The sequence below is a fragment of the Sapajus apella genome, unplaced genomic scaffold (assembly GCF_009761245.1).
Source record: "Sapajus apella isolate SASKATOON/1434 unplaced genomic scaffold, GSC_monkey_1.0 scaffold10, whole genome shotgun sequence".
NCBI lineage: Eukaryota > Metazoa > Chordata > Mammalia > Primates > Cebidae > Sapajus > Sapajus apella.
In genome coordinates, this window is record NW_022436950.1 from 43,468,617 (window position 1) to 43,489,073 (window position 20,457).

Sequence of the window (20,457 nt, forward strand, 5' to 3'; positions counted from 1 at the left end):
CATGGGTGTGCAGATATCTCTTTGATATGTTGATTTCCTTTCTTTCCATTTCCCATTCTTCCACCCAAACGTGCCTGGTGACTATACTAATATACTTTTTGTTTCTGTGAATTTCTCTACTCTGGATATTATCTCAGTGAAATGATACAACGTGGTCATTTATGCCTGGTTTTTCAAGGTTCATTCATATTATAGCATGTGTCAATATGTCATTTTTTTCCCCATGGCCAAATAATATTTAATTGTATGGATATAAAACATTTATCCAACCATCAGGTGATGGACATTTGGCTTGTTTCTACTTTTTGGCTGTTTTTGCTATAAATATTTATTTTGTGTAAATACATTTTTAAATTCTCTTGGGTGTGTACCTAGGAGTGAAATTGCTGGATTGTATGGTAATTCTAACTTTTTGAGGAGTAGCTGCACTGTTTTCCCAAGTGAATATAAGATTTCACATTCCTAACAACAAGTTATGAGGGTTCCAATTTTTCCACATACTTTCTAACAGTTGTTATTTATTGTTCATCTTTCTGCTTGTAGCCAGCCTCATGGTTATGAAGTTGTATCTCACTATGGTTTTGATTTGCATTTCCCTAATGACCAATAATGTTGAGTGTCTTTTTATGGGCTTATTGTCCATTATTTATCATTGTTGGAAAATGTCTATTCAAATCATTGCTCATTTTTACTGGATTGTCTGATATTTTATAATTGACATGTAAAATATCTGATATTTTGTTGTTGAGGTGTAAGAGTTCATTGTATGTTTTGGATATTAGACCCTTATTATATGATTTGCAAATATTTTTCCTATTGACAGTGTCCTTTGAAGCACAAATATTTTTAATTTTGATGAAGCCTAATTTATCTGTTTTTTCTTTGGTTGCTTGTGCCTTTGGTATCTGCTAATAAAGACATACCTGAGACTGGGTAATTTATAAAGGAAAGAGGTTGGGTTGACTCACAGTTCCACGTGGTTGGGAGGCCTCATAATCAACATGGAAGGTGAATGAAGAGCAAAGCCCTATCCTGCATGGCAGCAGGCAAGAGGACATGTGAAGGGGAACTCCCTTTTATAGCACCATCAGGTCTCATAAGACTTACTCACTACCACAAGAAGAGCATGGGGAAAACTGCCCCCATGATTCAATTACCTCCACCTGGCCTCACCTTTGACACATAGGGATTATTACAATTCAAGTTGAGATTTGGGTGGGGACACAGCCAACCCATATCAGTATCATGTCCAAAGCCACCTAGATTTACCTGGCTACCTGTGTGTTCTATAAACGATAGAACTAATCATTCTATAGTTTTAGTTCCCACATTTAGGCCTTTTTGACCATTAAAATGAATTCATTTTAACTTATATATGATCTGAGATAGGAGAGAAAATTCATTATTTTGCATGTAGATATCTGGTAGTCTGAGCACTATTTGGGCAAAAGACTCTTCTCATTAAATTGTATGGACATCTTTGCTGAAAATCATTTGACCATATATGTGAGGGTTTATTTCTGGGCTCTCTTCTGTTTCATTGGCCTATTTGTCTTTATGCCAGTACCAAACCATTTTGAGTACTGTAGCTTTGTAGTAAGTCTTGAGATCAGGAAGTGTGAGTTTTCTAATTTTGTTATTTTTCAAGATTATTATGGTTGTTCTGAGTCCTTTGTATTTCATATGCATTTTAGTATCGACTTGTCCATTTTGGTAAAAAAGCCATTGGGATTTTAATAGGGAATGACTTAATCTGCACATTAATTTTAGGAGTATTGCCATCTTAATATTAAGTCTTTCAATTCATGAACACAGGATGTCTTTGGATTTATTTAGTTCTTTAATTTCTTTCAGCCATGTCTTGAAACATTGTTGAAAGAAATTAAAGAACTAAATAAATATATACTGAAAACTTTCAGTATAAAATTAAAATATAAATTAAACCAAAAATGTAATACTTATATACTGAAAGTTTTCAATCTTTTCTAAGTATTATTTTTTCTAAATATTCTTCTTAATGTTATTGTAAATGGAATGGACCTCTCAATTTCATTTTCAGATTGTTTATTGCTAATGTGTAGGAATACAACTGAATTTTACATATTGATCTTGTATTCTACAACCTTACTAAACTTATTTATTAGCTTTAATAGATTTTGTATGTGGATTCTTTATGGTTTTCTTTTCTCTATTTGCGGATGACATAAGTTTACTTCTTCCTTTTATATCTGGTTATGTTTTTGTCCTTTTCTTAGCTAATTTCCCTGGTTCGATCCTCCAGTACAATGTTGACTAGAAGCAGCAAGAGCAAACATGTTTTTTTTTTTTTCTCATACAGTGTTAGATTTTGTAAAATGAATTTTGAATCTATCGAGATAATCGTGTGATTTTTCCCTTTTATTAATATAGTATATTACATTGATTTTCATGTATTGAACAAACCTTGCATTCCTGAGGAGGTAGATTCTACCTGATCATGGAGATAGTCCTGTTGTTGTTGTTGTTATTGTTGTTTTGACAGGGTCTTGCTCTGTCATCCAGGCTGAAGTGCAGTGGTGCGATCTTGGCTCACCCTCTGCTTCCTGGGTTCAAGTGATTCTCATGCTTCAGCCTCCAAGTAGCTGGGACTACAGGCATGTGCCTAGCTAATTTTGTTCAATTTTGTAGAGACAAGGTCTCACTATGTTGTCCAGGCTGGTCTCAAACTCTTGGACTCAAGCAATCCTCCTGACTCAGCCACCCAGAGTGTTGGGATTACCGGCATAAGCCATCACATGTGACCATATAATCCTTTTTATGTGCTTCTGGATTTGGTTTGCTGGTATTTTGTTGAGGATTTTTGTGTTTTTATTCATAGGGGTATTGGTCTGTAGTTGTGTGTGTGTGTGATGTCATTGTAGTTGGTATTATGGTAATAGTGGCCTTATAAAATGAGTAAGAAAGTATTCTTTTCTCTTTTCCTTTTTTGTTTGTGAATTCTTTACAAACCAAACATTTGGTTTGGTGTTAATTTTTTAAATGCTTGTTAGAACTACTAGTGAAGTCATCTAGTCCTGGCCTTTTTTTCTGGAAGGTTTTTAAATTATTCATATTAATTTGATCTCTCTACTTGCTGCAGGTGTATTACAATTTTCTCTTTGTTTTTGAATCAGATTTGGTAGTTTTTGCCTTCCTAGAATTGTCTATTTTTTTAAGATTATCTGTTGACAAACAATTGTATATTATATTCCCTTTGAATTCTTTGTATTTCTGTAAAGTAAGTATTAATGTCTCCCCTTTTATTCCTGATTTTAACAATTTGAGTCTTCTCTCTTTTTTCTTGGTCAGTTTAGCTATAAGTTCATGAGTTTTGTTGACCTTTCAAACAACCAACTTTAGGTTTGTTGATTTTTCTCTATTTTTTCTAGTTAATACTTTTTTGTTTGGACTTACATCTTTATTTCCTCCCTTCTTTTTCTTTTTTAGTTTTCTTTTCTTGTTATAGTTTCTAGTGAAATTATATGTTATTTATGTTATTTAATTAAGATATTTCCTTTTTTTTTTTTTTTTTTTTTTTTTTGAGACAAGGTATCACTCAGTTGCCCAGGCAGGAGTGCCGTGGCATGAACATGGCTAATTGCATCCTCAACCTCCTGGGCCCAAACCATCCTCTCATCTCAGCTTCCTGTGTAGCTGGGAATACAGGCACATATCACCATGCCTAGCTAAGAATATGTGTGTGTGTGTGTGTGTGTGTGTGTGTGTGTGTGTGTGTTAGAGACAGGCCCTTACCATGTTGTCCAGGCTGGTATTGAACTCCTGGACTCAAGAGATCCTCCCAACTTAGCCTTCCAAAGTTCTGGGATTACAAGCATGAGCCACCATGCCCAACCCTCTCTTGTTTTTGACATAGGTGTTTACAGCTAAAAATTTCTCTCTAATCACTGATTTTGCTGTATTCCCTGAGTTATGGTATGTGGTGTTTTCATTTCCATTCATCTTGTTTTCTTATTTCCCTTATGATTTCTTCTTTGAGTCATTGGCTATTTAGAAATGTGTTGTTTAGTTTAGACATGTTTGTGAATTTCTAAGTGTACTTCTGTTATTGATTAATGATTTGTGTGATTTTAATCCTTTTACATTTGTTGAGACTTATTTTATGACCATCAACTATTTTTGATCTACTCTCAAAGCATCTTGCATGTGTATCCCAGGACCACCACCCTTGGCAGGCCCTCTTTACCTCCCATGCAGTCCATTGCAAAATCTGAATAACTGCTATATTCCTTTGTCTCTGGTATCTTCCTTTTTTAAGCCTAGCCTACAAACCACTGCCCGATGAATCTTAAAATATTCCCCCATTCAGTGCCTCCCTTTTGTTGACAAAGTAAGTCCATATTTCTTAATATGCCTTTTAAGATTTTCTGCAATGTAGATCTAACTTGTCTTTTCCATCCTCAGTTCTGAAAAGACTTTTTCCAGTTCTGCAGACTTAAACTAACTTCATCTCTTGCCTGAACTGGACCTTCCTTCATGTATATCTTCCTGTTTTCTATTTTATTATCTCATTTTAGACACTGAAATGATCAGATAACCCTACCTGCTCCATTTATTTTTCCTTTTATTTTTAAATTGTACTTAAGGTTATATCTTAAGGAAAACAATATCAATATTTTTTAATTCTGTAGTGTCAGAGAGTGGTTTTATAAGTTGAAAACTTCGCTTGTTATCATGATGTACCTATATATGAAATTACACTGTTTTCCTTTTATTACAAGGACACATACACATTTGAAACTTTGTTTTAGATCAGACACTCTTTCAAGGTATCACATTAAGGGTAATGAGAAAATAAATACCTGATTTTGTTGATTTGTAAATTGTTTTCAAGTCACTTAAAACAGATATAATAGCATGAAACAACCAAGTGTATTGAACATGGTATAAGTCCTCCCTTGGTTAGTCAGTTATTCACATTTTAAATTTAAACTAACAAATATATTCCCTAGAGAACATTTAAGAGATTGGAGAAGAGTATTTTGTAATATCCAATAAAGTTAGTTCTCATATTTCTTCAAAAAGGAGTTATAGTCCCAGGAGTTAGAATTATGTCTTCTTACAACATCACATCACTGAGTCATTTTCAATTGGCTGAGATTTAAAATTTCTTTTCCTAGAAGTGAAATATTTTAGCACTTACATTTCAGAGAGTGGGTAATATTATTTAGCAATATACTTCTCTATGAAGACCTTTGGATGTCCAGAAATTACTGTTAATGCTTAGTTTAAAAGGAGTAATTCACTGAAAGCATTGACTTTTAAAAGTCTTTTGTTCTTTCAAGGTGGTTTGCAGAAGTGCAGAATATTTATTACCAAGGTAATAAAAAAAAGCATTTGCCAACTGGTGACAGCAGTGCCAAATTGGAATCTTTTTTCAACTGTGCTGCAGCACTTATGACTTTGCAGCTGCAAAACCTCGCTTTAGTCTCCATGCAAGATTTCACGGACTTAATTGCACAACCCCCAGTAAGTGTGGTTCAGTTCACCAATATGTATTTACATATTTATTTATTTTCAGTTCTTTCAGAGAGGAAAATAATATCTTTATCAGTGAGAGAACAGAAAATACATCTTTAGACCAATTACACTTATCTTTAAAAAAGTAAAAGTGTCAGCCAGGCATGGTGGCTCATGTCTGTATTCCTCACTACTCAGGAGGCTGTGGTGGGAGGATCACTTGAGGCCAGGAGTTTGAGCCTGCAGTGAGCCAAGACTCTGCCATTGTACTTCAGCCTGGGCAACAGAATGAGACTGTATCTCAAAAAAAAAAAAGTTAATGTCAACCTGCATGTTTAGGAGATACAATTATCATAACTCTAGGTGAGGATTCGTGAAAATAAGTTAAAATTCACATAATTGGAAAATTTGGGTCATCAAGGCTGGAGAAAGTTACCATGAGATAACTTTAGCAGAGAAGAACCTTTTCTCTCTCTGGAAGGAGGTCCTGTTACAGTGTGAGCAGGGCCTTGGAATTGGAGTGTTCTCCTCTTGGGCTCTATCTTATATGATTCTAGAACTCCACTGCTGTGCACACTTGTTTTACTGGGACTTTGACTCTGTAGTTGACCTGTAGGCCCAGTGGATACTGGTTACCATCAGCCGTAGCTCAGAATCACTCTTGCTGTTTTTATTAGAGTTCTTCCTTGTCTTAACTATCTGGGTCATAAGAAGAAGTGTGGGTTCCCATGTATTCTAATTGGGACTGGTGTACTAGTTAGTCGATCGCAATTCCTATGTATGTATATATTTATATAAAATCTTTAAATTTTTTTTGCAGGATTCTGTTAGAGCTTTTGAACATCCAGGTTTCATCATGAGGCTGGTTCTTGATAAGGACACCATTAAATTTGAACCTGAGTTTAGTGACTATGTAGATATCTTTGTAAATGTTTATGATGTCATGCTTAAAGCTATCGGTTGTGTGCCAAGAGTTGAGACAAAATTATATTCCAAGTGGGTAAGTAACAAGGATATTAAGTTCGCTTGAATTTGCATGATGATATTCACTTCAAGTAACTTCTGAAAGGTGTAGACAGGCGTCCTCTGCTTCATAGAATATAAATAGCCTTGCAATATTGGCTTATAAGAAAGTTTTGCTAAAAAACTACCATTTCCCAAATGACTTCTCTTAAAATAAACCTACATTCCTAGTCTAGTCTTCTTTGGACTTAGCTGAAAACTTTATGGGGAGAAGGGATTAAAGTTGTGATCAGGTTTGAAGCAGCCAATAAGTGTCTATTGTAGCTCTTATAGCATTTCCTGTAAACTCATGCCATGCTGCAGGCCTCCTTATGCTTTTCCAACTCTATAAAACTATCCTCGAATATTACCTCCTCATATAACTTTTTCTGTAATAGTGAGCTCCTTTGTATTTTCAACTCATATATCTAATCTACAACATTTCCACAGTAGTTACTGCAATCTAGTATTTGAAATGAGAATGTCTGAAAATTCTTAAACTTGTAATGTTTTCTAGTTTTGTAAGTCTAATCAGTAGCTTTCTTCTAATTTTTCTGTGTTTAAAATAGTTTATACATATTTTCTGTATACATAAGAGTGTAGGAAACTAGTGTGTAAAGGCTTCATTAGTAATAAAGTCAATACCTATATAGGCACAGCCCATTTTGAGGGATAGAATATTTCTGGTATCTTTAAGCCCTTCCCCTTTGCTCCTTCTTGTTTATCTCTTTATCTTTCCACCTTTCAGCGAAAGAATCACTATCCTAAAGTTTGGGGTTTTCTTAATTTTGAAAAATAGACTTACTCCTTGTTTATTACTAAACAATTTAGGTTTAGTTTTTCCATGTCTTTGTATAAGTGGAAGCATCTTATAAATCGGTAATTTGCTTATTTCACTTAATATTATGTGAAATTATCCATTTTAAGGATATTATCCTTTTCATTGAGTTTCTAACTCTAAGCTCAGTCAGGAAGAGAAGGAATGAGATGAACTGATCCAAAGTGCACCCTGGACCTCAAACTATAACCACGGATTCAGAGATTTAAAGGTTAGCTTATGTTATGTATAAAGATACTTGAAAACCTAGTGGCTTAAAGACCAAAATGTTATAAGTTGTGAGAGCCCCTCCAGAAACAAGTCTTTTGAAGTGCCTGACTCAACAGAGAGCCTACAGATACATTTGGCAAGTACCCAAGGACCAGTTGAGATTTACTTCTGTCCAGAAGAGATGGAAACACACAATCCAGTGAAAACAACCAACTAAGATCACAGTGGGAATATCCCTAAACCCAATTCAGAAGACTTGGATTCAACCAACTCAGGACAAAGCAATTGGTCAATTTCTATAGCAAACCTTTCTCCCTTGGCCTCTCCAGCTAACCTCTTATAGCAGACTGAGGACCAAATTCCTTCTAACCTGGAAGGACTGATTGTGAACTCAGTGCTTTCCCCTGCTGCAAGAGGACTGTCTCCTGAGCCCGGGGGAGAAGGAAGGCATCAGTGATCTCTTTGATGCTGATGATTTAGAAAAGTTTTCACTGGTGGAGACTTCAAGTATAGTTGATTATGCTTCATGTGAATTCTCCTTACAAATCAATTTTTTTTTTATGATGGGACCAGAATGTCTGTCATGCAATGCAGTCTGTTCCTACATTTTCTTCCTCCAAGAAATTACCTTGAAGTAAACTACAGACTTCAGAAGACAGCTGACATTTTAATGAATTAAAAAAATAAACAACTTGTCTAAAATGCACAGTTACGGGCTCACTTGGGAAGACTCTGCTTTGCTCCATGCTCCAAAATATTCTGGATAAGTCAGCAAGTGAGAAAATGTGCAATCAGATGTTTCTCGCTCTTTTTCTTCCTCCCTTCCTTCTTGGATTGGCTCGCTGTGCCTGGCAGATGGGCTGTAGAATGGGATCTGGCCACCTGGCCCACTGGTAAGCAACGATCTTCCTTAATAGCATTTCAAGCTGTGACTTTTCCACAGAATGTATGCCTTTGGGGTATGCTAATATGGAATGGAACTGCAGCAAATGCAAACTTGAAGTCATGCAAAAGTATGAAATGGACTTCAGCTCTTCTTAGGAATATTTAAATTACTATCACAGTTTGATTTGAGCTATGGACTGTGTCCCCCAGTAGAAGAAGACACAAAACTCCTCAAAATCCTGAAAACCTCCATAGCCTTTAGGGTGAAGAACCTGTTTTCAAATATACTTGTTGCAGTTACAGAAGACCAGTAGAGTTCTGCCACTCTAAGCTGTTGTGGATTTTTCTGTTTCCATTAACTATGCCCACTCCCCCTATACCCAGTGTATTTGTGAGTTTCCAGTTGATTTGTAGCAAATGCCTACTTAGTTCTTTGTAGATTGTTTTAGACTTTTAATTTTTTTAGCTGCCATTTATATATTCCTGTGGAAATCATCACCATTTAAATTTAATTGCTTACTTTGGAGCACATTTTACAAATTCACACTACATAATCAGAGGGACAGAACCTCTACTGATTAGAGCATCGAAACCTGTGTGATCTAAGATTTGTCAGACTCTGCAAGAAGCATACCATATTGCTTCCACTCCCAGCTTGGAGCAAGTCAGTCCTGGGGCTGGCTGACATGAATGACCCATTGGAAAGGAGAACCAGGTCAGTTGATGTAACAGTCCCAAGGAGCAGCAGGCATGGATCCCTTAAGCCTTGGACTTCCCAGGCCCTGTGAGTGGGGAAAGGACTCTTATACTGCACTCAGGGAGACCATATCTCAGGATGGGGTCAGGTAGAGAGGCCTCTAAAAAAAAGACATTTCCATTGTATGAGTGGCATTTTCTTAAGCTGGCAAGAACAAGGGACTCCCACTGTGTCAGGGGCTGGAATCATTCTGGCTAGACCCTGTTCCCCTTCCTCTATGAAGGAATGAGTTGGATCAAGGAAAGTCAGGACATGGAAAATGGAGCAAAAGAATGCCAGGGCATCTCCCCCTTTACTCTTCAGGAATGCTGTCCCAAGTTGGAGGGTTTGTGTCAGCTGCAAATCCTACCAGTTATGTCGAAGAATAGCCTTCCCACTGGCAGGATGCAATGGCCATCTGCCACTGGGAATATGGTGTGGTATCTTCAGTCCCTTTTTTGGATGCTAAGGACTGTGGGAATGAGGGAGTGAGATAAAGAATGAACCTCAAAATGAATAGTTAAATTGAACTGCTATATGCCCGACCCAGTGGCAGGCACACAGTAGGCACTTGACTCATACATGTTTAATTGAAATTGGAAATATCCCTTAGGAAATAAAAACAAAACAACCACAAAAGCCACAGCTAGTTTACTCCAGGTAGATTTCTACAATATGCAAAGTGTTGGTGGGATCAAGACAGATGACACTAGCACTTTAAACTCTGTGTGGGTATGCATGGGTGTATGTTTGGGAAAAAAACAATGGTGAAGACTATCTGCCTTTTTCTTCAGCCTCAATCTGTGGTCTTCTCCCCTCACACACACTGGACGTGGTACAAAATATCGATGTGGTCCGAGATGAAGCATTGGAGTGGAGGAGAGAGAGGAAGTTTTGTGTTAAGTGTCTACTGGAAATGCTCTGGTTTTTTTTCCCCCGTATGGGAAATCATTTATGCCAAGCTTTTCCCCATTTTCCATGTCTGTCTCATCTGGTTAGCTGCCTGTACCACTAGTTGGGTGTAATTATCTTTGCTAGCTGCACAAAGCTGATTTTTTTTTCAAAGTCTGAAGACTGAGCTCACCTGGTTTACATTATTGTGTGTTTTGTTGAAACTTTTTGTAAGGTAATGCCATATTTATTGTTTTAAAAACTAAATGAATCTTAGTAAGTCTTAAAAGTTTCTTCATGCATAAGATTTTTCCCGTTACTGGGCTTAACTGGTGTACATTAATTAGATATCCATACTGTGTTCTTCCATTAGTCATTTTCTTTTTGACTTAGTAACTGAGCACACAAAGTGAGTTAGTTGGTAAGTACTACAGTTTTTGCCTTACTTTGAGTTCTAAGTATGCAGGTTTCCTGGTACCATTGGTTGCTGCTGTTAAAGCTCACATATTATATGGCTGAAAGTTACAAGTCTGCAAATTATGACTGCATGAGCCTTAGAAAATAAAATGTATATGTGAGGCCAACAAACATATGAAAAATTGCTCATCATCACTGGTCATCAGAGAAATGCAAATCAAAACTACACTGAGATACCATCTCACGCCAGTTAGAATGGCGATCATTAAAAAATCTGGAGACAACAGATGCTGGAGAGGATGTGGAGAAATAGGAACACTTTTGCACTGTTGGTGGGAGTGTAAATTAATTCAACCATTGTGAAAGACAGTGTGGCGATTCCTCAAGGACCTAGAAATAGAAATTCCATTTGACCCAGCAATCCCATTACTGGGTATATATCCAAATGATTACAAATCGTTCTACTATAAGGACACGTGTACACGAATGTTCATTGCAGCACTGTTTACAATAGCAAAGTCCTGGAACCAACCCAAATGCCCATCGACAATAGACTGGACAGGGAAAATGTGGCACATATACACCATGGAATATTATGCAGCCATCAAAAACGATGAGTTTGGGTCCTTTGTAGGGACATGGATGAACCTGGAAACCATCATTCTCAGCAAACTGACAGAAGAGCAGAAGATCAAACGCCGCATGTTCTCACTCATAGGCGGGTGTTGAACAATGAGAACACATGGACACAGGGAGGGGAGCACTACACACTGGGGTCAGTTGGGGAGAAATAGGGGAGGGACGGCGCGGGGTGGGGAGCTGGGGAGAGATAGCAAGGGGAGAGATGCCAGATGTAGGTGATGGGGAGGAAGGCAGCAAATCACACTGCCACGTGTGTACCTATGCAACAATCTTGCATGTTCTTCACATGTACCCCAAAACCTAAAATGCAATAAAATAAATGGGAAAAAAAAAAAGAAAATGTATAAAGGGCAACACATTAGCATGGCAGTGTTATGTGTGTGTTTATATATACAGGGTTGTGCATAGCAATTGTCTTATTGAAGTTTTTACATAGTTTGCTCACATTTTTGTTATTTAGCAATTTTGTACACAAGTAGAAACTAATTTGTAAACTGCCCGAATAATTTCTAGCTGGTTTGTAATTTTTTAAAAGTGCTATTTTGGTTTTGTTGTGGTGGTGATGATTCTTATTCTCGCTTTTGTTTATGTATAGATCTGTAAATAGAATTGCAGTATTTAAAGCTTAAGCTTTCAGGAAAATAAGAATTCACTGTGTGCATGACAACTCATGTGTATGAGAAGGAGGGATTTGAAGGAAGATTGCTTGCAGAGAAAGTTGTGGCAACTGTCAGCGTGTGGGTTTTTTTTTTCCTACAGAGTACATGATTTTGTAGACAGGAAATATTTCTCCAAAAATTGGGAGTAGGCAAACTACTAGTCAATTTACTTTGTTTTGTATGCTAGTTTAAAAAAGAAAAGAATGTAATATAAAAAGAAAAAAAAAAAGCTTTTATAATGAATTTTGTAAATCTGGTTGTTACAGAGTGACCTGTTCCCTAGCTGTGAATATATATGCTATAGAGCTATAGTAACCCAAAGCAATGGAATGACATAGATAACCTAGAAATAACATACTTCTACAATAACTGATTTTTTTTTTTGAGACAGGTCTTACTCAGCTGCCTAGGTTGTAGTGCAGTGGCACGATCATGGCTCACTGCAGCCTTGACCTCCTGGGGTAAGGTGATTCGGTCACCTCAGTGCCCTCGGAGTAGCTGGGACTACTGATGTGCACTACCACCAATTTTCTGTATTTTTCGTAGAGATGGGGTTTTGCCATATTGCCCAGGCTGATCTTGAACTCCTGGGCTCAAGCGATCTGCCTGCCTTGGGGCTCCCAAAGTGCTGGGATTACAGGTATGAGCCACCATGCCCAACAAGTAACTGATTTTTGACAAAGGTACCAAGAGCACACATTGGGAAAGGGATAGTCTCCTCAATAAATGGTGCTGGGAAAAAATTGGAAATCCATATACAGAAAAATCAAACTAGACCGCTCTCTCTCACCACATATAAAAATCAATTCAAAGTGGATTAAAGACCTAAATGTAACACCCAAAACTATGAAACTACTAGAAGAAAATATAGAGGAAATGCTTTATAACATTGATCTGAACAAGAATTTTTTTTGGTTAAGACCTCAAAAACGCAGCAAAAATAAAAACTGACAAATGGGATTACATCAAACTAAAAAACTTCTGCACAAAGGAAGCAATGAATGAAGAGATAACCCACAGAATGGGATAAAAAATTTGCAAACTGCACATCTGTGGTAGGCCATTCTTACATTGCTATGAAGAAAACACCTGAGACTGGGTAATTTATAAGAAAAGAGGTTTAACTGGCTTATGCTGCAGGCTGTACAGGAAGCATAGTGCTCACATCTGTTTCTGGGGAGGCCTCAGGGAGCTTACAATCATGTTGAAATGTGAAGAGAGAAAAGATGGCAGGAGCAGGAGCAAGAGTGAGTGGGGTGGGGAGTTACCACACGCTTTTAAATGACCAAGATCTCATGAGAACTTGTTTGCTATGGCAAGGGCAGCACCAAGCTATGAGGAATCCACTCCCATGACCCAGACACCTCCCACCAGGCCCCACCTCCAACACTGGGGATTACAATTCAGCATGAGATTTGGTGGAGACATATATTCAGACTATGCCAATGTCTGATAAGAGGTTAATATTTAGAATATAAAAGGAACTCAATAGCAAAACCATGGATAATCCTATTTATTGATGGAAAACCTAAAAAGACATTTCTCACGAGAAGATATATAAATAGATGTCCAACAGATATATTTAAAAATGTTCTGTATCTCTTAATTATCAGATAAATGCAAATAGAAACCGCAATGAGATATCACCTCACTCTAGTTAGCATAGCTATTATTGGAAAGACAAAGGATAATGTGTTGACAAGGATGTAGAGAAAAGGAAACTCCTACACACTGTTGGTGGGAATGTAAATTAGTGCAGCCAACATAGAAAACAGGAGATTCCTCAAAAAATTGCAGGTCGTACTACCATTTGATCCAGCAAGCCCACTGTTGGGTATATGTGCTAAAGGAAAGGAAATCAGTATGTTGAAGAGGTATCTGCACTCCCATGTTTCTTACAGCACTATTCAGGATAACCAAGGTATGGAATCAACTTAAGTGTCCATCAGTGGATGAATGGATAAAATGTGATACACAAACACACACTGTGGACTACAGTTCAGCTATAAAAAGAAAGTCCTGTCATTTATAGTGATATGGACGACCCTGGAGGGCATTATGTTAAGTGAAATAAGCCACACAGAAAAATACTGAATGATGTAACTTATATGTTGAATCTGAAAAAGTTGATCTCAGAGAAATAAACAGAATAGTGGTTACGAGAGGCTAGGAAGGGTAGCAGGGAATGGGAGAGATGGAGACAGGTTGATAATTGGGTACAAAGTTACAGTTAGATGGGAGGATTAAGTTCTGGTGTTGTATTGCTCATTAGGATGACTATAGTTAACAATAATGCATTATATATCTCAAAAGAGCTCTTAGGGTTTTGAATATTTTTACTACAAAGAAATGTTTGAGGTGGTGGATTTACTAATTACCTTGATTTGATCAATGCACAATGTATACATATGTCAAGGCATCACATCGTATTCCATAAATGTGTATAATTATGTCAAAAAACTTAAAAATGTATATTTTGCTGTTTTTCTAAATCTTGTTTTGTATACATTTTCAAGTGACTGTTCTTTCATCCATATAGAAAAACAAAATACAACTAGGTAGCATTAAAGAAAACAAAAAATTATATGAAACCTAAATTTTAAAACACTGCTGTGATTAGTCTGCATATCTTTCTATAGCTTAGAGATTAAACAGTTAAAACAACCTTGTGAATAAAAGGAAATATTATAAGGTTGGCATTTGCACAAAGATAAATGATATAGTTACTTTAAAGTATTTTAAATAGTATTATTTTTACCCTCTTGTTTAGGAAAGTAAGTCTAAACCAACAACCTTGAAGCCCATAATTCTGAGTGAAATTATAGATGCTCACAAAGAAAAGATTAAGGAAGTGATTATGAAAGAGAGTGTGGCACCTACTGAGCACCTCAGACTCTATGACAAGTATGACTTTTTAATTACCAGAAAAGCTGAGCAAGATGTTGATAATTTTCTCTCAGGAAATCATAACTATCAACAAATAATAGATGAAATTCGCAAATACCAAAAACTAATAGAGGAAATACAATACACATCCATTAAGGTAAATGACTCCAGTTTCGCACAACTGTTATCTCTATCTGATACCTTTTCCCCAGTTCTAGTAGGATGTATTTTTAGAACACAGCAAAAGAATTAGAACATTACAATCAAGAGGAAAAATATTCATTGAGCTTCTGATATGTCCCCAGCATTGTGGTAAGCCCTGGGTATAAGAAGCTGGGTAAAACACACTTCTTGAGCTCATGTAGCTGAGACTTTACCACCCCAACTCTAACGTTTAAGTATTTTATGTAATTTGCCCCATCCCTACAATTCCAAGAATCTGTTTGATTTTTGCCTTAGTGTTTATAAATCCTGCGGAAAGTATGGTAATTACACCAAAATATGGTTCTGTTTAGTAGCATATTAAAATTTCTTGAAATTTGCTTTGTCTCTTTTTTAAGTTTTCTAAATTTTCTACCATGAACATGTATTTTTTTGTACAGAGCAACTATAACGTTTGAAACCTACATTATTTGTTTAACAATACAGTAATTCAGTTCACCAAAATTGTTATTGCTATTATTGTCCTGAAATAGAATTAGCTTCCAAGATAATAAACTTTTCAAGGATATTTACCAGCAGATAGTTGTAGAATACAAATGATTATTCAGAAAACCCACTCTGAATTACATGTTTTTTAAAAATCTCAATCTTGTTACATCATCACACACAAAAATGAGAATGGCAAAATTGAGAAAATCTGTTTTATTTCGTATGTTGATTATTTAATCTTTTGCAGACTGTTCGTTTAGGAATGTTTGAAATGCACTGTGAGGAATTAATCAGAGCTTTGGTGAAACGAGCAGATGTTATTTGTGGGAAACTTATAGCTAAAATGTTCAGAGATCATCAGGAAGTAAACACAAGGTATTTATGTGATACTGATTTTTTTATTTTTTGGGAGGGATGTTGATTAGAATCAGCTGTCACTCAACTAAAGTAATGGATTAGAGCAATGTCATATATGATTCAAAAGAAATGATTATGCTAAACTTATTTCTACTTGGCCTTAAGTGTCATTTTGTGATGTGATGTGATTATTTTTTTCACTGCAAATGTACCTCCCAATTGTCTGAGTTAAGGTGGTATTAAAATGTATTTGTATTTGTTTTTTTTAATTGCATTTTAGGTTTGGGGGTACATGTGAAGAACATGTAAGATTATTGCATAGGTACACACATGGCAGTGTGGTTTGCTGCCTTCCTCCCCATCACTTATATCTGGCATTTCTCCTCATGTTATCCCTGTATTCGTTTTGCACAAGTGAAGTGGACATTATCTAAATTCAGATTTTTACATTTGTGTAATCAATATGCAAAGTGGGTTTCAAGGTGGATTTAGATAGTTGTCATGGGTCCTAAGGGACCATCACATTTGAGACTTCATCTTCCTATAATTACTCCTGAAGGCCATGATAACTTTTTGTTTTATTTGGAAATTCATTTGCTGACTAACCTAGAGATTTTTAGGAAAACTGACCCATGTTAAGAAAACTCACAGAATACTAGTGTATAAAGCAGAATACCTGTTTCTTTAAGACAAGAAGTAGAAAAGTATAGTCTTCCAACAGCTGGTGGTAATGTTGCTCTGGGAACCTCTCGACTGGCATCAGTTATGTGGGTGAAAGACCCTAAATAATCAGGATGTATTTTATGATTATAGTATCAGAGAAAACAATAGATCATTAAAAATATTTCAAGCTGTATAGAAACCTGACAGAAGTTGTAGCTACCTACCGTGTGTTATGCAGGAGACTAACCACTTAGGCTCTAAGGCTCTAGACATGAATAAAACTGATAAAGGAAGTTACAATGTAGGTGGAGAAATAGACACATAAACCAGTAAATTAAATACTATGCAGTAAGTACTGTAATGAGCCACAAGGTAGAAAGAGAAGGTCAGGATTAATTTCCTCCAAGATGGAGTTTAGGGGAGAGGGGAGGCTCAGGGAAGGCTGAAAAGAGGAAATGAAATGTGGATTTTATTTTGAAGGATGAGTGGGAGTTTGTCAGGTATACAGTGTGGGCAAAAGAATTCCAGGAAGAGAAGATACTATGTAGAGGGCAGTGAGGTGTGAAGATGGAAGGGTGTATTCCAAGAAGGGTGGTTTGCATTGCTTTCACAGACCGTGAGGGAAGAGAGGTGAGAGGAAAGGCTGGGGATGAAGGCACCATGTGAAAGCAGACTAGGACTTCAGTCTAGGAACAGATCATATTTTCAGCTTAAAGCGCCTTTTCTTCTAAAAGAACTGGAAGAATAGTGAGTGTCTTCTTGTTATTGCTGTTCATGCTGGGTGAAATATTTATTTTAATTTCATAGCTACTTCCCTCGCCTCTTAATGCTCTCTGAGCTGGTGCCAGTTCTACTTTTTCTCGTTTTCTTCTAATTATGCCTCCTGCCTCTCACCAGACTCTCTAGGATGGACAGAGGGCTTATCAGGACTATTAAAGGAGCCATTAGATATGAATGCCTTCCACTGCTTGCCCCTGCATGGTTTGACACACTACTCAGTTTTTCTCTTTGCCTAGGAGCTCAGCCCCATTGCTTTCAATGCTTCTGAGCCTGGCTTCTTCAGTCATACCTTCTGTATTCCTTATTTTGAACTTCCCTTCCCTGTTGATTTTCCCTCTGAAGCTTACAAACATGTTGGAAGCCCTCTTTCATCTCCCAACCCCAGACTTTAACCTATTTTCTCCATGCTGTTCCTTTCTCCTTCATCTTTCAGCCAATCTTATTGGAGAATTGTTCTATTAATTTCATTTAAACTTCCTTAGCTCTTGCTGCTTTTTTTTCCTGTATGCCAAAATAAGTTCATTATTTATATTGGCAACAACCCAAATAAGTAGGAAATATTTGCATATTACTGGAGGTTTCTGAGCACACAGGCCTTAATCACTCCTTTCCTTTGTACTACTTGCTTCTTACCATCTCAACTAAATCTCTATCAGAGCCCATAAAGCTCAGGTTGGAAATGATTGTTCACAGTCCTGTCTCCCTTACTGCATTGTGAGTTGCTTGAGGGCCATTATGATATCTGATTCATTTATATATTACTGTCACTTAATATTATAGTTGAAAAGGTAATAGATTATTAAATGTGTGCTGAATAAATAAGTAAATGTATGTAAATTTGCTTTTAGTTATTAGGTATCATATAGGTAAGTTATTTATTTTTTATGCAAAGCAATATTTAAACGGCTTACAGTAATATATTTTAGAATTACATTTAATTGTAAATATGTAAGATTGGTTTCCTTTGGTGTTTCAGATTATGCGATGAATTTGAGAGGATAGCTGAAAAAGCTCTTAGCACTCCTCCAAATACAGCAGAACTGATGGAAATGAAGGTATTGTTTATAGCTTCTCCATAATTGTGTATGTATCAGTTAATTATTGACACAAGAATGCAGAGTAACAAATCACCCCAAAAGTAAAGACAGGTTAAAAATAATAATGCCTTTCAATTAGCTGGGCATGGTGTTGTGCCCTTGTAGTCCCAGCTACTCGGAAAGCTGAGGCAGGAGAATCGCTTGAACCCAGGAGGTGGAAGTTGCAGTGAGATGAGATGGGGCCACGGCATTCTAGCCTGGCAACAGAGTGAAACTCCATCTCAAAATAATAATAATAACAACTTTCAAAATACTTAGCTCATAAGTTTGCAGTTTGGTAATTTAGGCTAGATGCTCCTGGTTGGTTCTTCTGGTCTCCCTGGGGTCATTCTGTTGGGTCACTCACTCAGTTGGGTTGACTAGTCTTAACTGTCTTTCAGCAGATTGATTTGGCTCCACTTGTCCCTCAAGCTCCAGCAGGCTCATCTGGGTATGTTCTCATGTCATGGTACAGACATACAGGCAAGCTCAGTTGTACAAGTGCTTTTCAAGACTCTGCTTGTGTCACATTAGCCAGCATCTCATTGACCAAAGCAAGTCTGATTGAGAGGACACTACAGGGCATGGATATTGGAGAGATGAATTATTGGAACAATTAATGCAATTATCTATCAGCATATTTTTGAAGGCACTCAATAATTATTACTATGCTAACAGGAACAAACCAGGTCTGTCTTGGGCAGCCTGAGCTGTGTAGTCACTCTTCATTTATTTCATCAACAAATATTTAAGCCTTAATTGACAGTTAATTTTTTAAAAAGCTGTATTTTGTTTATATTAAGCTTTCCTGTGGTAGTTTCCTCAAATATATTTTGGGCATAGAATTTATGGCTCTGAAGGTACTGTATTAGGTAAGTCTCACTTTCATCATTTCTCATGTTACTTCTGTGTTTGAAGTTGGTATAGATTGAATGCTTGCATGATCCCCAGTGTTGGAGGTGGCGCCTAGTGGGAGGTTTTTGGTGGATCCCTCATGAATGGGTTGGTGCCTTCCTGATGGTAATGAGTGACTTCTTGCTAGACAGTTTTCCTGAGATCTGATTATTTAAAAAGAGCCTGCCACCCCCTCCTTTCTCTTATGTTCCCTATCTTGCCATATGTCACATTACCCCTTGCATTTTGCCGTGAGTAAAAGCCTCCTGAGGCCCTGACTAGAAGTAGATGCTGACACCATGCTTCTTGTACAGCCAGCAGCACTGTCAGCCAAAAAGCTTCTTTTTTCTTTATGAATTTACCCAGCCTCAGGTATTCCTTCATAGCAACACAAAATAAATTAATACAGAAGTCTACCTAGTGGCACATAAAACAGTGTTAAACAACTAGCTAACTGCCATTTCATTTTGTATACTTTTCATTCTTATAACATTAAGTTTTTGTGGTAGTTTTTTATTTTCGAGTATTCCAAAAATCCTTCCAAATTTTGTTTTATTTTCAGTTTTCATGGGTACATAGTAGGTACATTTATTTATGGGGAATATGAGCTATTTTGATGTAGGCTTACAATGCATAATAATCACATCAGGGCAAATGGTGTATCCGGTACCTCAAGCATTTATCCTTTGTGTTTCAAACAATCCAATTATATACTTTTGGCTATTTCAAAATGTACAATTAAAGTATTGACTACAGTTATCCTGTTATGCTATAAAATACTAGATATTTTTCATTCTTTTGAAATATTAATCTATTTTTGTACCCATTAACCATTACCACATCCCCCACATCCACCCACTACCCTTAAAGCCTCTGGTAACCATCCTTTTACCCTCTACTTTCATAAGCTCAATTGTTCTAAATTTTAGCTATCACCAGTAAGTGAGAACATGAAAAATTTGTCTTTCTGCACCTGGCTTATTTCACATAATGACCTTCAGTTCCATCCATGTTGTTGCTAATGACAGAATCTCATTCTTTTTTATAACTGCATTGTGTACCACATTTTCCTTTTCTATTCATCTGTTGATGGACACTTAACATTGCTTCCAAATCTTGGGGATTGTGACTAGTGCTGCAATGAACTTGGGAGTGCAGCTATCTCTTCAATATACTGATTTCCCTTCTTTTGGATATATACCAGGAGTGGGATTGCTGGATCATACGGTAGCTCTAGTTTTTGTTTTTCAAGAAACCTCCAAGCTGTTCTCCACAGTGGTTGTACTAGTTTACATTCCCACCACCAGTGTAAGAGCTTTCCCTTTTCTCTGCATTCTCAGCAGCTTTTGTTATTGCCTGTCTTTTGGATAAAAT

The 20,457-nt window shown here is 36.8% G+C and overlaps 1 protein-coding gene and 1 pseudogene across 2 annotated transcripts in view; both read left to right on the forward strand.

The window, feature by feature from the left end:
- The window catches only part of DNAH7 (dynein axonemal heavy chain 7), a 172,677-nt gene that overhangs the window by 100,466 nt on the left and 51,754 nt on the right, over positions 1-20,457 (forward strand). For both annotated transcript variants that reach the window (XM_032278796.1, XM_032278797.1), the window contains 5 exons: positions 5,322-5,505; positions 6,317-6,496; positions 14,547-14,819; positions 15,561-15,688; positions 18,090-18,168. In XM_032278796.1, the coding sequence (XP_032134687.1) occupies positions 5,322-5,505; positions 6,317-6,496; positions 14,547-14,819; positions 15,561-15,688; positions 18,090-18,168 (844 nt within the window). The remainder of the gene's footprint in view (positions 1-5,321; positions 5,506-6,316; positions 6,497-14,546; positions 14,820-15,560; positions 15,689-18,089; positions 18,169-20,457) is intronic.
- LOC116551545 lies at positions 7,005-10,606 on the forward strand (annotated as a pseudogene).